Source organism: Dioscorea cayenensis, chromosome 11, assembly GCF_009730915.1.
Source record: "Dioscorea cayenensis subsp. rotundata cultivar TDr96_F1 chromosome 11, TDr96_F1_v2_PseudoChromosome.rev07_lg8_w22 25.fasta, whole genome shotgun sequence".
In the NCBI taxonomy this organism is placed as follows: Eukaryota; Viridiplantae; Streptophyta; class Magnoliopsida; order Dioscoreales; family Dioscoreaceae; genus Dioscorea; species Dioscorea cayenensis.
In genome coordinates this window covers 4,470,848-4,486,272 of record NC_052481.1, presented here as the reverse complement: position 1 = coordinate 4,486,272, position 15,425 = coordinate 4,470,848, and the positions used below count along the sequence as shown (strand labels likewise).

The window sequence follows — 15,425 nt, the reverse complement described above, 5'->3', positions numbered from 1 at the left end:
TACTAAAAGTGGCGGTGGGTGAAGAGACAGGAGTGGTATGATTGTTATTTTTGGAAAAGGGGTAGTGTCTTAATTGTAAATTCAAGTCTCCCTAATTGCAAGGGTTAGGTGCTAGAAAAAGGCAAAGGAGAGAGAGAGATGGATATAAAAGGGAAGGGAGAGAGGAGAGGAGCAGAGAAGCAAGCGAGCACGGCGGCAGGGAAGAGAGAGAGAGAGCGAGAGAGAGAAAGGGAGGAGAAGGGGGTTCTCGAAACCCTAGAAATTTGCGACGAGGTGCGATTTCTCTTTCCTTTTATGGTGAATCGGCCATTTTTGGAGATGTTTTTGGCTTTGTTTTCTTCGATTTTCATGAACTCGAGAACCAGATCGAGGGTTTTCTTGTGAAATTTCACTGTGGGTAGATCGACCAGGGATCTTTCTTTCTTTTTCTTTGTTTTTCTCTGGTTTTGTGCTTTTCGTTGGTTTCAATTCGTCTCTGGTTGATTCGTGCTACCTTTTGTCTTTGGGGTGTGACGGATTTTCTTTTTCTTTTTCTTTTTCTTTTTTTTTTGAGAGATTTTTGAAGTAAATATGCTTGAGTCGCTTTTTTGGGAATTATAAAGCTGGTTTTTATATTTAGGGTAAAGTTTCATTTTAAGGAATTTAGATCTTGGAGCTTATTTGTGAAATTTAGTGATTTCTTTGCCTTGAGATGCTGGTGATCTGTGTTTTTAGGTAAAAAGGAAGGTCGGTTCCTTTCTCTGGGCATTAACGATCACTAAGAATCTGTTTTCTGGGCATGGATTGGTGGGCATAACTTGTTCCATTGTGATTTAGAGATTGTTTTATTGCGTACCTCAGTATTTTCTCCCGTCGGTACAACCAACATTTGAACTGGAGCGTTTAGGGAATCCCGGTACCATGTCTTCCTTGAGCAGGGAGCTTGTTTTCCTTATTCTGCAATTCTTGGATGAAGAGAAGTTCAAAGATACTGTTCACAAGTAAGTGAATTTTTTGCAAAGCCTAAAAATATGGGGGCTTAACTGGTAGGTGTTCATTTGCCTATTTTTTTTTTCTTCTAATTATGTTGGTGTCTAAATGAATGAAATTTAGGTTGGAACAAGAATCAGGCTTCTACTTCAATATGAAGCATTTTGAGGATCAGGTTCTTGCGGGGGAGTGGGAGGAGGTTGAAAAGTATCTCTGTGGGTTCACAAAGGTTGAAGACAATCGATATTCCATGAAGATTTTCTTTGAGATAAGGAAGCAGAAATATCTAGAAGCATTGGATAGGTGGGTTGTTAGGTTTGTGGTGGACTATCTAATGATTGACTTGTGGGTTGTTTAAGGTGTATGATTAATTTATCATGTTACCTTGCAGGCATGATCGAGCTAAGGCTGTTGAGATACTTGTCAAGGATCTCAAAGTCTTTGCTTCTTTTAATGAAGAACTCTTCAAAGAGATAACTCAGTTGCTCACCCTGGATAACTTCAGGTAACTATTATATTTTGCTAATATCTTTCATTGCATGCTTGCTTAATTTATTTTTGGACTTGTGCAGACAGAATGAGCAACTATCCAAGTACGGGGATACAAAGTCAGCCAGGAATATAATGCTTATGGAGCTTAAGAAGCTCATTGAGGCCAATCCACTGTTTCGAGAGAAACTGACGTTCCCAGCATTTAAAAATTCTAGACTTCGAACTTTGATCAACCAAAGGTTTGCTGTTTCCTTATTCTTGCTCGAAGTGGTTTGCCGATTCTTTTTATTTGATAAATTCCTAATTTCATCTGAAAGATAAATCATTTCGCTGGAATATAATGCCAATTCTTCCAGTAATTTCTTCAATAACCAAGAGCTTTCTTACAGCTTACCTGTGGTTGTTAATTGCGATGGATTCATGCCATGTTTCAATATTTTGCATTGGGTTCTCGGGAATGATCAGCTTGTTCAATTTCTATTTATAATCTCAACTGATGGATACTGAATCCAACTTTGTCTGATGGACAGTGCTAGGAATTCTGTAGCCCATGATCAAGCAATGGCTTGCCTTTTGTGATTATTTATTTAGTTCCAATTTGATGCGCTAGTTTCATCTCTAGTTCCATTCAATGTTTTACTCATTCTGTTATCTTATTTATTTTACTTTGTGATTGTAGTCTTAACTGGCAGCATCAGCTATGCAAGAATCCACGCCCGAATCCTGATATTAAAACACTTTTCACTGATCACTCATGTGCTCCTACTAACGGGACGCGCCCTCCTCCCCCAACCAATGCCCCCCTTGTTGGTCCTATTCCTAAAACTGCAGCATTTCCTCCACTTGGAGTTCATAGTGTAAGTGGATGAAAACCATAGTCTCCAAATTTATTTCTATGCATGTCATTGACTAACTAAAATCAAATGTCCTCTTGATACAGCCATTCCAACCAGTTGTTTCTCCATCTCCTAGTGCTATTGCTGGGTGGATGTCTGGTTCTAATCCTTCCATACCACATGCTGCTGTGGCTCAGGGACCACCAGGTCTTGTGCCACCTCCAAATGCTGGTAATTTTTTTTTCCATGTCAAGTTCTTGTTTACTTTTGGTGACTAGTTTTGATATTATTCTGATTCCTCTTCACGGAACGCGATTATTTGTAGCTGCATTTTTGAAGCATCCCAGAACTCCAACAAGCGCTCCTGGAATGGACTATCAGACAGCTGATTCTGAACACCTAATGAAGAGAATGCGCACTGGACAATCTGATGAGGTATTGGAGTACAAAAGACGTCTTCCAGAATCTACAGTAACTTCTGTTTACGCGCTGGTTTTTATGTTGAATTTCCATACACACTTTTCCCAGAAGACTAAGTAATCAGGTTGATTTCCAGGTTTCTTTCTCTGGTCCATCTCATCCAGCTAATATTTATTCACAAGATGATCTTCCTAGAATTGTTGTACGGACCCTTAATCAGGGCTCTAGTGTTATGAGCTTGGACTTTCATCCCACTCAACAGACAATACTTCTAGGTAGCTATTTGGCACTGGGTATCATGAAAATACTGGAGTTTCAATTTTGAGTTAACCATTCTCTAATGTGCTAATGTGCTATCTGGTTACTGATTTTCTTGTTCTTTTGGCATTTTGTATTTTGATAACGACTAGTTGGAACAAATGTTGGTGACATCGGAATATGGGAAGTTGGATCTCGTGAGAGGATAACACACAGGACATTCAAGGTTTGGGACATAACAGCTTGTTCAACAACCTTACAGGTGTGTTTATCAAACTGAACTTGATTATTTTTATAATGGAATATCATGTTCAAGATTATGTCTGTATTTCTTATAATTCTTAATACCCATTGGGTTTGATAAATTTCCAGGCAGTGCTAGTGAAGGATGCCACAATATCTGTCAATCGATGTTTGTGGAGTCCTGATGGATCTATCCTTGGTAAAGCTAATAGCACAACATATCTATTTGATGTAGTTATCCTTGCAGGCTTCTCATCATCGCAATTGATTGTTGTTTGAGGTACTGTGATTTCTTTTGCCTATGCTAAGATCTGCTATTTGGATTTTGCTAGGTGTTGCATTTTCAAAACATATTGTCCAGATATATGCTTTTCTATCTAATGGAGAATTGAGGCAGCAAATGGAGGTCAGATGCATATTAATTTTTGAAATCATAAATCTCCTTGGTTCTGATATTTCTGTGTACAGATTGATGCTCATACAGGTGGAGTTAATGACATTGCCTTTTCACATCCCAACAAGGTTTTATGTATAATCACCTGTGGTGATGATAAAACTATTAAGGTTAGTTTTGCTGATACTCATCTTTATGCCAAGGATTTTATTGAATGGGTTTGTTATCTTTGGTACCAATTACATGTGATAGGTGTGGGATGCCACAACAAGACAGCAGCTGCATATATTTGAAGGTCATGAAGCTCCTGTATATTCTGTATGCCCTCACTACAAGGAGAATATCCAGGTTGTCTTTAGATTCTGAAGATGTTTTCATTAGCTTTATGCTATATAAATGTTTTAGAAATTTAACTGTTTTTGATTTTAGTGCATGTTTGTCTAATTTGTTAATGTGTTTTGAACACTTCTCCATTGGTTATAGTCAGTTGTTTCCCATTAGATTAAGGAGGGCTGTAGAGTTTTAGACCAAACAATTGCAATCTTTTCTTGATGTCACTCACTTTGGTTTTGTATGCAGTTCATTTTCTCCACGGCTATTGATGGAAAAATCAAAGCATGGCTCTATGATTGTATGGGGTCTAGAGTTGACTATGATGCTCCTGGGCACTGGTGTACTACCATGGCATATAGTGCAGATGGATCAAGGTGAGGTTCTGTGTGATTTTTTATGGCACTTGTTTATAAACTTGGAACCCAGTTCTTAAGAATGCAATTGTTTTTGTTGATGTTTGAGTTACAAATTTGCAAGAGTTGACTATTTGTTCTCATGTTTGTTTTTCCATTTTGTTATCCCTTCATGCAGGCTTTTTTCTTGCGGAACTAGTAAGGATGGCGAGTCGCATTTAGTTGAGTGGAATGAGACTGAAGGATCCGTTAAAAGGACTTATTCTGGCTTCAAGAGACGTTCTTTGGGTGTTGTCCAGTTTGATACAACCAGGAATCGCTTCTTAGCTGCTGGAGATGAATTCATGATCAAGTTTTGGGATATGGACAATAACAGTATATTGATGACTACAGATGCAGATGGCGGTTTGCCTGTTAGTAAAGCCATGCCATTTTAGCTTGTCTTTCTTCATGTTATTCAAAGTCCTTAAACAATGAAATCTCCTTGTCTTTTCTTTTGTAGGCAAGCCCTCGACTAAGATTTAATAAAGAGGGTTCATTGCTTGCTGTCACAGCAAATGAAAATGGCATCAAGATCTTGGCAAATGCTGATGGACAACACTTAATAAGGATGTTGGAGACTAGGCCATTTGATGGTTCTCGGGGCCCTTCCAACATTAAGGTACTCCTATCAGTTGTCTTATTTCTCAATCAACTATTTTTTTTCTAGTAGTGTAACTCTTATGAGTGATTTATGGCCTCTAGTTAGACATGTTTACATCTTGATCCTAGCTGCTGGTTGTGCGCACGATAACTAGAATAATTATTGCGAACTTCTCTATCATTTTTTTCATAGGTACATTCTGATATGTGGATTTTTTGTTCTTTTATCTTTTCCAACTGCATAGGGCAGCAGATGCAGAAAATTATATATTAACTTTAAGTGAAATTTGTTGTTTTGTTAACATTCCAAGAAAGAAATTTTCTTTCTTGATGCATGAATGTGAAGGACACCTTCACTTTTGTTAGGCTAGAGCAGCTCCTTTTCGTAGTAAATGTCAGCAGCACTTTCATGATGGTTGTGAACCAACTTTTTATTTATCTAATAAGGCATTTAGTTGACTATTTTTAAGACCTCCTGCAATTATAAATAATATCAATTGGATCTGTGGACTTTATCTGACTGATGTATCTTTTTGTTGTAAAAAAAAAAAAAAAAGGTTAGATTGACTGATTTTTGCTTGAGGTCCATGTTAGTTAACTTGCTATTCATTGAAGTGAGTATCTACACATTTGATTTTGGATAATATGTGAATTACATTGCTGCATATTTTAATCATTTGCTTTTGCTCTAGCTCTAGTTCACTATATTAGTATCCAAAATTTGTTGCTCAGAATCAAGATTGTTGAAATCCATAACTAATTTATTTTACTTATTCATTTCATGCAGCCTTCGGTTGGAAACGTGATTAATGCTGTTCCTGGTCCCCAAGCATCAAACCTTGAGCTTGCCGACAGAATTTCACCTGCAGTGCCGATGACTAGCCTGGTGAGTTAGCAATGGGCTATTGTGGCATGCTTATTTGAATGCATGCTTTATTTTTTAAAAGCTGAACAACTATATGCACATGAGATTCTTGCAGGTTACTATTGATAACAGCAGAACAGTAGATGTTAAACCAAGAATCTCTGAAGATGCAGAAAAAATGAAGAGCTGGAAATTGGCAGATATTGTTGATTCGGCCCACCTGAAGGCCTTGCGATTGCCTGACACCATGACAACATCAGCCAAAGTATGTTAGCAATATGCTTGACTTCTTTAAACCTATTTAATTCATTTGGAAGCATACTTATAAGAACAAGAGCAATATAGTAGTGCACTGAAGAAGTTTCATCGTTCATGCAAGTTTCAATTGGTGATGGATCTTTTTGCTAGAAATGTTACAACAGTCTAATGTCTAACATGGATACAGTCCTAAATTCCTTTTCAATTGCTAGTTTTTCTTGTGCACCATGAAAATCAAGACAGTTCTACTTTTATTTTCAGTATTTTTATTTGAGACTAAATTTTATCCTTTTTTTTCTTTGATAAAAATTTTACTTTGTCCTTATTTATTTTGTGCTGAGTTTAGAACTTAAGATGGATTCACCAACTAATTATTTCCAACATGATATGCTTCCCTTAGGTGGAATCTGCAATCTCTTCGGTAGGACCTTCTTAGAGTTCATAACATATCTCTTAATGGTTTTGCAGGTTGTCCGACTGTTGTATACAAATTCTGGGCTAGCTGTGTTGGCTCTCACTCTCAATGGGATCCACAAGCTGTGGAAATGGAACCGCACTGAAAGAAACCCATCAGCAAAGGTTGGACTTAATATGTTATGTGCAAGCTAGGGAAAGAATTACTGAATTCAATTTGTTATCTGATACTTTATTTGTCTTTCTTGTTCAGTCGTCAGCGTCTGTTGTACCTCAGATGTGGCATCCTTCTAATGGTATTGTGATGTCTAATGATACAAGTGACAATAATACAGCTGAGGAGTCAACTGGCTGTATAGCTTTATCTAAGAATGACTCCTATGTCATGTCTGCATCTGGTGGAAAGGTCTCATTGTTCAACATGATGACATTCAAGGTATGCGTCTTCTTTGATAGATCTGCTGCTATTCTGATGCTTTAGTGAATACTGGGATTGCTTGCACTGGATGAAACAAATTTGATTGAGTTCACATGGAATATCAAGAACTGAATAATCATGAGAAAACTCCAAACATCAGATGTAGGTATTTGAACGAGCATTTGTGTGCCTGTTTTGGTGTTATAGACTCTTATTTCCTAGATGCTATATGAATGTTTAACTAGGACCTAGATCCTGTCTGTTAATATTTCCTGGTCTTAATGTGTTATAGTGAAATTTAAACTACTTGAAATTTACTGTTGTGCCACAATTCATTTAGTTTTCATTTATTAATATGTTTTTAAGATAAACATGGCTTACATTTCTACATTACATTTAGTTTGAAATTATGTCATGTCAGGGTGTCTTTTCTGGATTCTTCTGTATTAACTCTTCTAAATCATTTTTCAGGTCATGACAACTTTCATGCCGCCACCACCTGCTGCCACCTATTTGGCATTTCATCCACAAGATAATAACATTATTGCAATAGGAATGGATGACTCTACCATTCAGATTTACAACGTCCGAATTGATGAGGTAATTGCAGAAAGATTATTCCTTCTCCATTCTATGATTACCAAGTCATTAGTTTCTGGTAGATTTTTAATTCAAGTTCTGGTTATGAAAAAAGTGGAAGATTGATATGGCCTCTATTTATTACTAAGCCAGTTATTTAAGTAGTTGTCAGTAATTATGCTGTATGAAAAATGAGAATCTCAAAATCATTGTGAGATCTTCTGTTTAGCCTGTAGTTTATGCATTTTGAGAGACTAAGTGGCTTCAAAATTGACATTTGGGTCTATACCTTCTGGAAGATTTCACAGCTGCTTTTCTTTGAAGACGAATATTGTTCACAGCTCTGCAATATGATTAATTTGACCTGTTTTCTTAGGTGCTTTACCTTTATATTTAAGGGTTTTTCTTTGTTGTGCCCCACAGGTTAAAACAAAACTCAAGGGCCATCAGAAGAAGATTACAGGACTCGCCTTTTCTCAGTCAATGAATATGCTAGTCTCTTCAGGGGCAGATGCACAGGTATTGGTGACATGTCATTTTATATTCATATTGTTCCATGCTTCTGGAGCATTCAGCAAAACTAAAAACTTGGTTTGCTGAGAGGATGTTTTCTTTTTTTGTCTTTTCTGCTATGTTCTCTCTCTTTTTGATAAACTGAAAGGATGATTTTTCCATAATTAGCTGTTTACACCAATGTTAATATTTGTTCAAAGGTTGTGTGAACGTGTCTAATTTTTTCAATTATGTTGAGTTCAATTTCCTGGGTTAAAATCACGCTTATGCTCTATTAGAATTTGCATCACTATGCCTGCTGATTGATTGGAGACAATGTATCCATTGATTTTTGCAACTTTATTCTTTTGAACTGTACTCAGATGATTGTCCTGTGCATGTGCAGTATGCTGATCTATGAATGTTTAAATACCTTAAATGTTGGAAAGCATGATTCTCAACAATTTTGTCATTTTTTCTTAGTCATTTTTTCTGCATTGCATGATTATCCTTTCATAGTGAATCAATTTGTGAAGTGCACTGCCGAAAATCCCATTGCACAAGTAAATACTGCTGAATGAGTGAAATTAGTGGATAGCGACTAGATTTAGAATAAACTAAAATCTTTTGCCCATTTTACTTTTTATTTGCCTCGAATTTCCACTGATTTTCTCAATGAACTGAATGACAGCTATGCATGTGGAGCATTGATGGGTGGGAGAAGAGAAAGTCGAAATTTCTTCAAGTGCCTCCTGGTCGTGGTACTCCATTAGTGGGTGAAACAAAAGTGCAATTCCACAATGACCAGACTCATTTACTGGTTAGTCACGAGAGCCAACTGGCAATCTATGACGGCAAGCTTGAATGTGTTCGATCGGTTAGTTCTCCACTTCTGGGTTTTTGTCATTGTGTATCATGTTTTCGCAAGTTCGATCTACCTCTAACATCTTCCTTTTCGATCCAGTGGTATCCTAGAGAGACACTTGCAGCACCTATTTCAAGTGCGATATATTCTTGTGATGGGCAATTGGCATATGTCGGTTTCTGTGATGGTGCAGTTGGTGTCTTTGATGTCGACAACTTGAGGCTTCGTTGCCGGATTGCACCTTCTGCCTACATATCTCCTGTTGCTAGGTATGTCAATTCACATATGAATCACACCATCTTTATCTTTATTGAAAATCAATGATTTGATCTATGTGAAAAATCACTTGCATTTTCTCTTGTTGCAGTGCCGCGAATATCTATCCATGGGTAATTGCAGCCCACCCATCTGAGCCTAACCAAATAGCATTGGGAATGACCGACGGGGCGGTGCATGTTATTGAGCCATCAGACATGGAACCAAAATGGGGCGTGCCACCGCCTCCGGAGAATGGACCTCTCCCGACCATCTCCTCAAACAACAGTCTGACCGCACAGGCTTCAGAATCTCAGAGGTAGTAGTGCCGAGGCACCAATCCTGCTGAGAGTTTTAAGTAGGGGGCAATTCTAGTTTTATCTGTTATGTTTTTAATTTTTTGATCCAACATAATGTGTTACTGCTACCCTGGTTTTCTCCTTGTAAAGCTGCTGATAATTCTTTATAGGAGTAGTGATCTTGAAATGTAAAGAATGTTTATGTTTAGAAACATGTTCCTCTGGTACTGATTTTGTTGTTTTAAGTTACAAAATATGGTTGTATGTTCATTTGAATTAGTTGCACCTCTTTGCTATCATAATTGATAAAATGATCAAATTAGAAGGTTTTTTTTAAAGTGCTATCTGTCTTTTATTCTATTGGTATCAGGTTTCTTAAGCAAAGGTCTGATGAGGCAATAATGAATTCTTGCACTTTATGAGCATGATTCTTCTAGTGAGATTATGGTTGTATTTCCGAACTAATGTTAAGATAGAGAATACTCCATGTAAGGTGAGAATATGTGGAGTATTTAAAAAAAATGGCTGAGAATGTGTGGAATATTTAAAAAAAAATCTGTGAGCGGTTTTGACATTTTTAAGTATAGAAGGCTAGTATTTTGAGAAGTAGGTGGAGAAGAATGATCCCATGCACTATCACCCTCCCATCACTCTTCAACCCACCGGCCAAAACATTATCCCTGAGTGAAACCAAAGCCATTCATGCCCATGCCATCAAAACGAGCCTTTTGGATTCCCATGTTCACTCTGTCAACAACCTCCTCAAGCTATACACTATCTCTGGGGACATTTCGTCTGCGCGCAACCTGTTTGATAGAATTCCCCACAGAGATACCATCTCTTGGACCACTCTCATTCGTGCATACACCAAGTCCGGTACCCCGTCCGAGTCCATCCGCTTATTCTTCCAAATGCTCGATACATCCCCTGACACCAAACCCGACCAAATTACTCTCACCGTCGTCCTCTCTGCCTGCGCCGCCCTCGGCAATCTCCAACTTGCCCGGGATTTACACACCTACATCAACACCAACACTAGCATTGCCAATGACATTCATCTAGGCAATGCGCTCATCTCAATGTACTCTAAATGCGGCGACATAGACACAGCTTACAAGCTCTTCACCAGAACACGCCTGGCCGAGAGAAACATCGTCACTTGGAACTCAATCATCTCAGGCCTCACAAGCAATGCCAAGTTCAAAGAAGCCCTGTCTCTGTTCCGCAAAATGCAGCGCATCGGTGTGAAGCCAGACCAAGTTACTCTCGTCGCCATGCTCAATGCGTGCGCTAACCTCGGCACTCTTGACATTGGCCAGTGGCTCCACACTCTCATCACTCAATCCCAAACACTGATCAATAACCATTTCATGGCAAATGCACTGATTGACATGTACGGTAAATGCGGCAGCATAGACCGAGCTCACCGTGTCTTCACTTCGATCAAACCAAAGCACAGAGATGTTTACAGCTACACAAGCATGATCACAGCTCTCGCCATGCATGGCCGTGGAGAGAAAGCTTTACATCTCTTTGCAGACATGTTGAAAGCCGGCATTAAACCGAACAGAGTCACATTCATTGGGGTTCTATCAGCGTGTAACCATGCTGGCATTGTTGCCACTGGACTTAGTCATTTCCAATCCATGTCAAGCATCCACAGCATTGAACCTCAAATGGAACATTACAGCTGCATTGCAGATATGCTAGCAAGAGCAGGTCTTGTAGAAGAGGCTTTGAACTTAATCAAAAACATGCCTTTCAAACCAGATTCAGCAATGTGGAGTTCTTTACTTAGTGCTTGCAGGATTCATGGGAATGTTTCACTTGCTGAGAGTATCATGAGACAAGTTGATAGTGATAATGATAATGAAGATGAAGACTATTATGTGCTTATGTCCAACATATACAAGGAGGCCAAGAGAGGAAGAGATGCAAGTAGTCAACATATGGAGATGAGTAAGAAGAGAAAAGCTAAAAAGAAGAAGAAGAAGAAGAAGGAACCAGGGTGTAGTCTGATTGAGATCAATGGAGAGGTTCATGAGTTCAAGAAGGGCTCAATCTCACATCCTCAAACAAAAGATATACATCTCATGCTTCATAACATTCACACTCATCTCAAATATTATCATTGATCTCAAAGACACAAGTTACAAACCATACAGCAAATGGAAAACAAAAATCATATATATCACAACACATACACATAGTTATAAGTAGTACTAGTACTAGTAGTTGTAGTGGTAGTGGTGGTGGTTACTCGGTTGAAGGTTCATCATCAAGGATATCAAGAGGGCGGGAGAAGACAGGCTGGTCAGCAGTAGAGGAAGTGGTGGTGTTGTTGTCGGAGGGGCCAAAGACGCCGGTGTTTGGGTTGGGAGTCCATGGCTTGTCTGGTCTGGTTGTGCCTGCGCCGAGCTCAAGCACGTCGTCCGGCAACGTTGCTGGCACTCTGCTTTGTTCTTCCACCTCCTTCTCGTATGTCACTTTCTCTTGCATGCTTCTCCTGCAGCCATGTTTCATTCTTTGTCAGATATCAAAAAAGATATATATATATATATAATATGTGTGTGTGTGTATGTATGGATTGAAATTTGAAAGAGAGATAATTTGATGGAAAAGAGAATGAGAGCCTGAAAGAAGGGAAGAGAAGGAGCTTGATGGAAGATGAAGTTCTAGTAGAGATCCACTTTGATAGTTGGGTAGCTGCCATTTTGGATAACCAGAGAGGAATTAGGGATTTCAGTGATGGTGATAGTGGAAGGGCAGGAATATTTGTATATGTGTAGAGGAGATAAGAGAGAGAGAGAGTTAAAAAACAAAAAACAAAAAAGTTGCCATTGACAAGGTTAGTATTAATGATATTTTTATAAATGGAATTGTATCCATTACATTGATATTTTCAGACAGAAGGTTTTTATTATTTATTTATTTATTTATTATTTATTTTTTAAGGAGAATATACACATGCTATGTTTTAGTTGTTTGGTTATTGCAATAATTATTGGTCACTCTTCTCATTGGGCCAGGCCGGGCCTCCCGATTTAAAAATTTAGGTTTTAACTTAGCCCAAGCCCAAATCCGACGAGTTTCATAAATAGTTTGGGATGGGCCGGGCTAGCCCAAATTTTAAATATGAAGCCCATGATCCAAAAAGCCAGCTCATGTGCTTGATTTTTCAGATCAATTATTGGATCGGGCTAGGATCAACCCATTGGATTCGGCTCGAATCTGCCCGCTGTTATTTTTTTTTAATTTTACTTAATTAATCTTTGTAGTGATTTAAAAATAAAAAATAAATAAAAATAAATAATTTTATTAATCGATTAGTATTATTAAATTTTCACTTGAGAAAAATATTGCAAAACTAAGATATGGGTAAATCCCAACTAGGTTGAAACCTACTCATTCTATCATTGTATATTCTTTGTGATATTTTTTAAAAATTATATTATTAATATTTAGTAATAAATTCAATGGGTTAGCTCATCGGCCACCCGTCGGATCAGCCTAAAAAAAAGTCCAAAAGGGCCGGCCTATCATTTAAAAATGATATCCATATCCAATCCAAGGTTTGTTTGGGTTCGGCTTTAACTGAACCGTCAAACATTAACTTTGGATCGGATTTAGGCTGGCCTTAGGTCAGTCTGTGGGTCTTGGGCCAAATGATAAGAGTGAGTTACTGGTAAGATGAACATAGATTATTATTAGTATTATTATTATAAAAATATTTATAAGTCATACATTTATTAAATTGGAAAGGAGTTGAATTTCTGATATTCACATGGAAGGTGTTTTTTGTTTCTGTTTTTTTTAGGGAATGTGCACAAGCTGTGTTTTAATTGATTGGTTATTGCAATAGTTAACATTTATTATTATTATTATTATTATTTGTTATTATATAAAAATATTTATAAATCACAAGTTTATTAAATTGAAAAGGAGTGTGGACATAGATTTTCAATATTAATTAGTAACTACTAAGAATGGTTAATAATAATTAATTTAGAAGCATGAATGCTAAATTATGCCATGTACTCAGGAGAGAACAATGTTAATGATATTTTTTTTCTTAATTTTTGTGAAATTATAATTATAGGAAAACATAAATCTGACCTCAAATTAAGAATCCATTAGTAATAAATCAATAATAAGACAATTTTTAGAATAGACAGAACAAACAAAGTTATAAGAGTTTGCTATTTTCGATCTTAAAAATAAAGCTCTTTTTAATCTTAAAAATATAACTCTCTTTTTCCTCTTTCTTCCAACTTCTCTTCTTTTCGTTCTCCTTTGCTATTCTCCCATCCTTTATCATCTTTGTAACTCATGCTCAAATATAGATTATTTTCAACTCTTGGATCAAATTTAATTGAATGACAAAAAATCTATCTAATTGCTAATCCACCGACAGTATTGGAATTTGGCTTTACTAAAGTTTAGTCCAGATGGACCAAATGCACTCAATATCAACAATCTCTCACTTGAAGGAAAATCACTAAATGACGGGAACATTCATGCAAGCACATGCACAACCAACCGCAAAAACAAGAGAAAAGACACAAAAGACTCTTTACAAAGTTAAGCTCAACAGTAGCCTATTTTTGGGGAGCTAATTGCTCGGAGATAAATCCACTAAATGACGGGAACATTAATGGATACAAGTTTTTCGCTTATCCTCATCAAGGTTAACAAGCACGCTCTCTCTTGATTGCCCGATATTCACTCTCTCACCCACACTCTTGGGTCTTTCTTCTTGTGGTGTACCCTAAATCTTTAGAATAAGGTCTTATATAGACATCTCATTGTCCCAAAAATAGAACCTCTCACTTTTAGAATCTCTATGGCTACTAACTTGAATACTTTCTAAATTTAGAAGTTGCAACTCTAGTTACAACTGAGCTTGGAACGTAACCTTCCTATTTACCTTGATTGAATTCTAGCTTCCGTTGCAATGTGACCTCTAGACGCTTCCAACCTTCTTGGTTGGGTATGAGTCGAATGGCATCGACATTGAATCCTATAGATTTTGACCTGCTAGCAACTAACTGAACTCCTCAAACTCCAGTCAACAAAACCCTCTCAAGGGTCATAGCCCATCATAGAGCATCTTCATCATACTAATGATAGTCTTTAACTATCTTCAAATCTTCTACTAAATTTGGTCTTTCATTTATCCAAGTTTAGTCTTCACAATCTTCTTGTTAACAAACTTGATTTTGCATTCATCTAAGATTAGTTCTTCACAAATATGTCTTCAATCGTCATCATATTTAGTCATATCTCTAAATAACTCCAACCATATTTAGCTTCATCTTTAAATAACTCCCTCCAAGCTTTGTTGCCAAATATAGATCATGTCTATATTTAACCACTTACCAAACTATACTTCCAATATGAACCTGACTTCCAAGTAGTCAAACCATTGCCTAGTTTGGCTTTCTCTTACTTTCTCCTCAAGTAGAGATCATCCTTGCCTTTTAACAGTTTATAGCCCAAAATATCTTTTTCAAGCTGTTGTTTCTTCAATGATATGTCACCAAACCTTGTTATCTACGCCACATCATTACAAATGCTATGCTGCCGCATGACTCATCACCATGAATCTTTAGTTGGACAAGTTGCCAAAGAATTTCAACTTTGTGCTTTTGCACTAACAAAAAACATGGAGCATAGATTTCTCTATAAGAGCCTACAATATACAAAGGAGTGCATAACATGCATAAGTTAATGTTTACATTTGTAGCACTATACACCATTGAGATATGTACGTGTTGAAGTTGCCTTATATCCTCATCCATTGGAATTCTTCATCACTAAGGCATGTCTCGATTGATGTGCCAAATGTTATCTAGAAGATTTCTTCATTGTGAAGTAAACATCATGGTTAAGAAGAATTCTTTATTGTTAAGCAATCTTCATTATTAAGAATCCTCCAAGTCAATTCCTATAAATAAGCCTCCTTCATGGTATTTGTAATTACAATCATCCATTCTATTTCCACAAAATTTGTAGAAAGAGTGTTCTTCCTTCATATCTC

General features: G+C 37.3%; 3 protein-coding genes across 4 annotated transcripts; 2 read left to right on the top strand and 1 right to left on the bottom strand.

Moving 5' to 3' along the window:
- The first annotated feature begins 164 nt into the window (after nucleotides 1-164).
- On the top strand, nucleotides 165-9,661 carry LOC120272002 (protein TOPLESS-RELATED PROTEIN 2-like). Of its 2 annotated transcripts, none has more exons than XM_039278702.1 (26): nucleotides 165-273; nucleotides 715-980; nucleotides 1,093-1,272; nucleotides 1,361-1,474; nucleotides 1,542-1,700; nucleotides 2,141-2,318; nucleotides 2,402-2,528; nucleotides 2,623-2,732; nucleotides 2,854-2,992; nucleotides 3,128-3,237; nucleotides 3,348-3,417; nucleotides 3,551-3,624; nucleotides 3,687-3,782; nucleotides 3,865-3,960; nucleotides 4,192-4,319; nucleotides 4,477-4,711; nucleotides 4,801-4,959; nucleotides 5,728-5,826; nucleotides 5,921-6,070; nucleotides 6,532-6,642; nucleotides 6,731-6,913; nucleotides 7,367-7,495; nucleotides 7,898-7,993; nucleotides 8,658-8,843; nucleotides 8,931-9,100; nucleotides 9,199-9,661. In XM_039278702.1, exons 2-26 carry the CDS (start codon nucleotides 901-903, stop codon nucleotides 9,407-9,409), a joined length of 3,390 nt encoding a protein of 1,129 aa, XP_039134636.1. In that variant the 5' UTR covers nucleotides 165-273; nucleotides 715-900; the 3' UTR covers nucleotides 9,410-9,661. The 2 variants fall into 2 exon arrangements, with proteins under 2 accessions (XP_039134636.1, XP_039134635.1); XM_039278701.1 differs by having other exon boundaries at nucleotides 2,623-2,768.
- A 344-nt stretch (nucleotides 9,662-10,005) lies between these two features.
- On the top strand, nucleotides 10,006-11,520 carry LOC120271539 (pentatricopeptide repeat-containing protein At1g08070, chloroplastic-like). Its single transcript, XM_039278230.1, has one exon. The coding sequence runs from the start codon at nucleotides 10,006-10,008 to the stop codon at nucleotides 11,518-11,520; it is 1,515 nt and encodes a 504-aa protein (XP_039134164.1).
- Nucleotides 11,483-12,200, bottom strand: LOC120271910 (late embryogenesis abundant protein At5g17165-like). Its single transcript, XM_039278594.1, has 2 exons — nucleotides 12,019-12,200; nucleotides 11,483-11,891 (listed from the first exon to the last, which is right to left on the bottom strand). Exons 1-2 carry the CDS (start codon nucleotides 12,096-12,098, stop codon nucleotides 11,642-11,644), a joined length of 330 nt encoding a protein of 109 aa, XP_039134528.1. The 5' UTR covers nucleotides 12,099-12,200; the 3' UTR covers nucleotides 11,483-11,641.
- Between the last annotated feature and the right edge of the window lie 3,225 nt (nucleotides 12,201-15,425).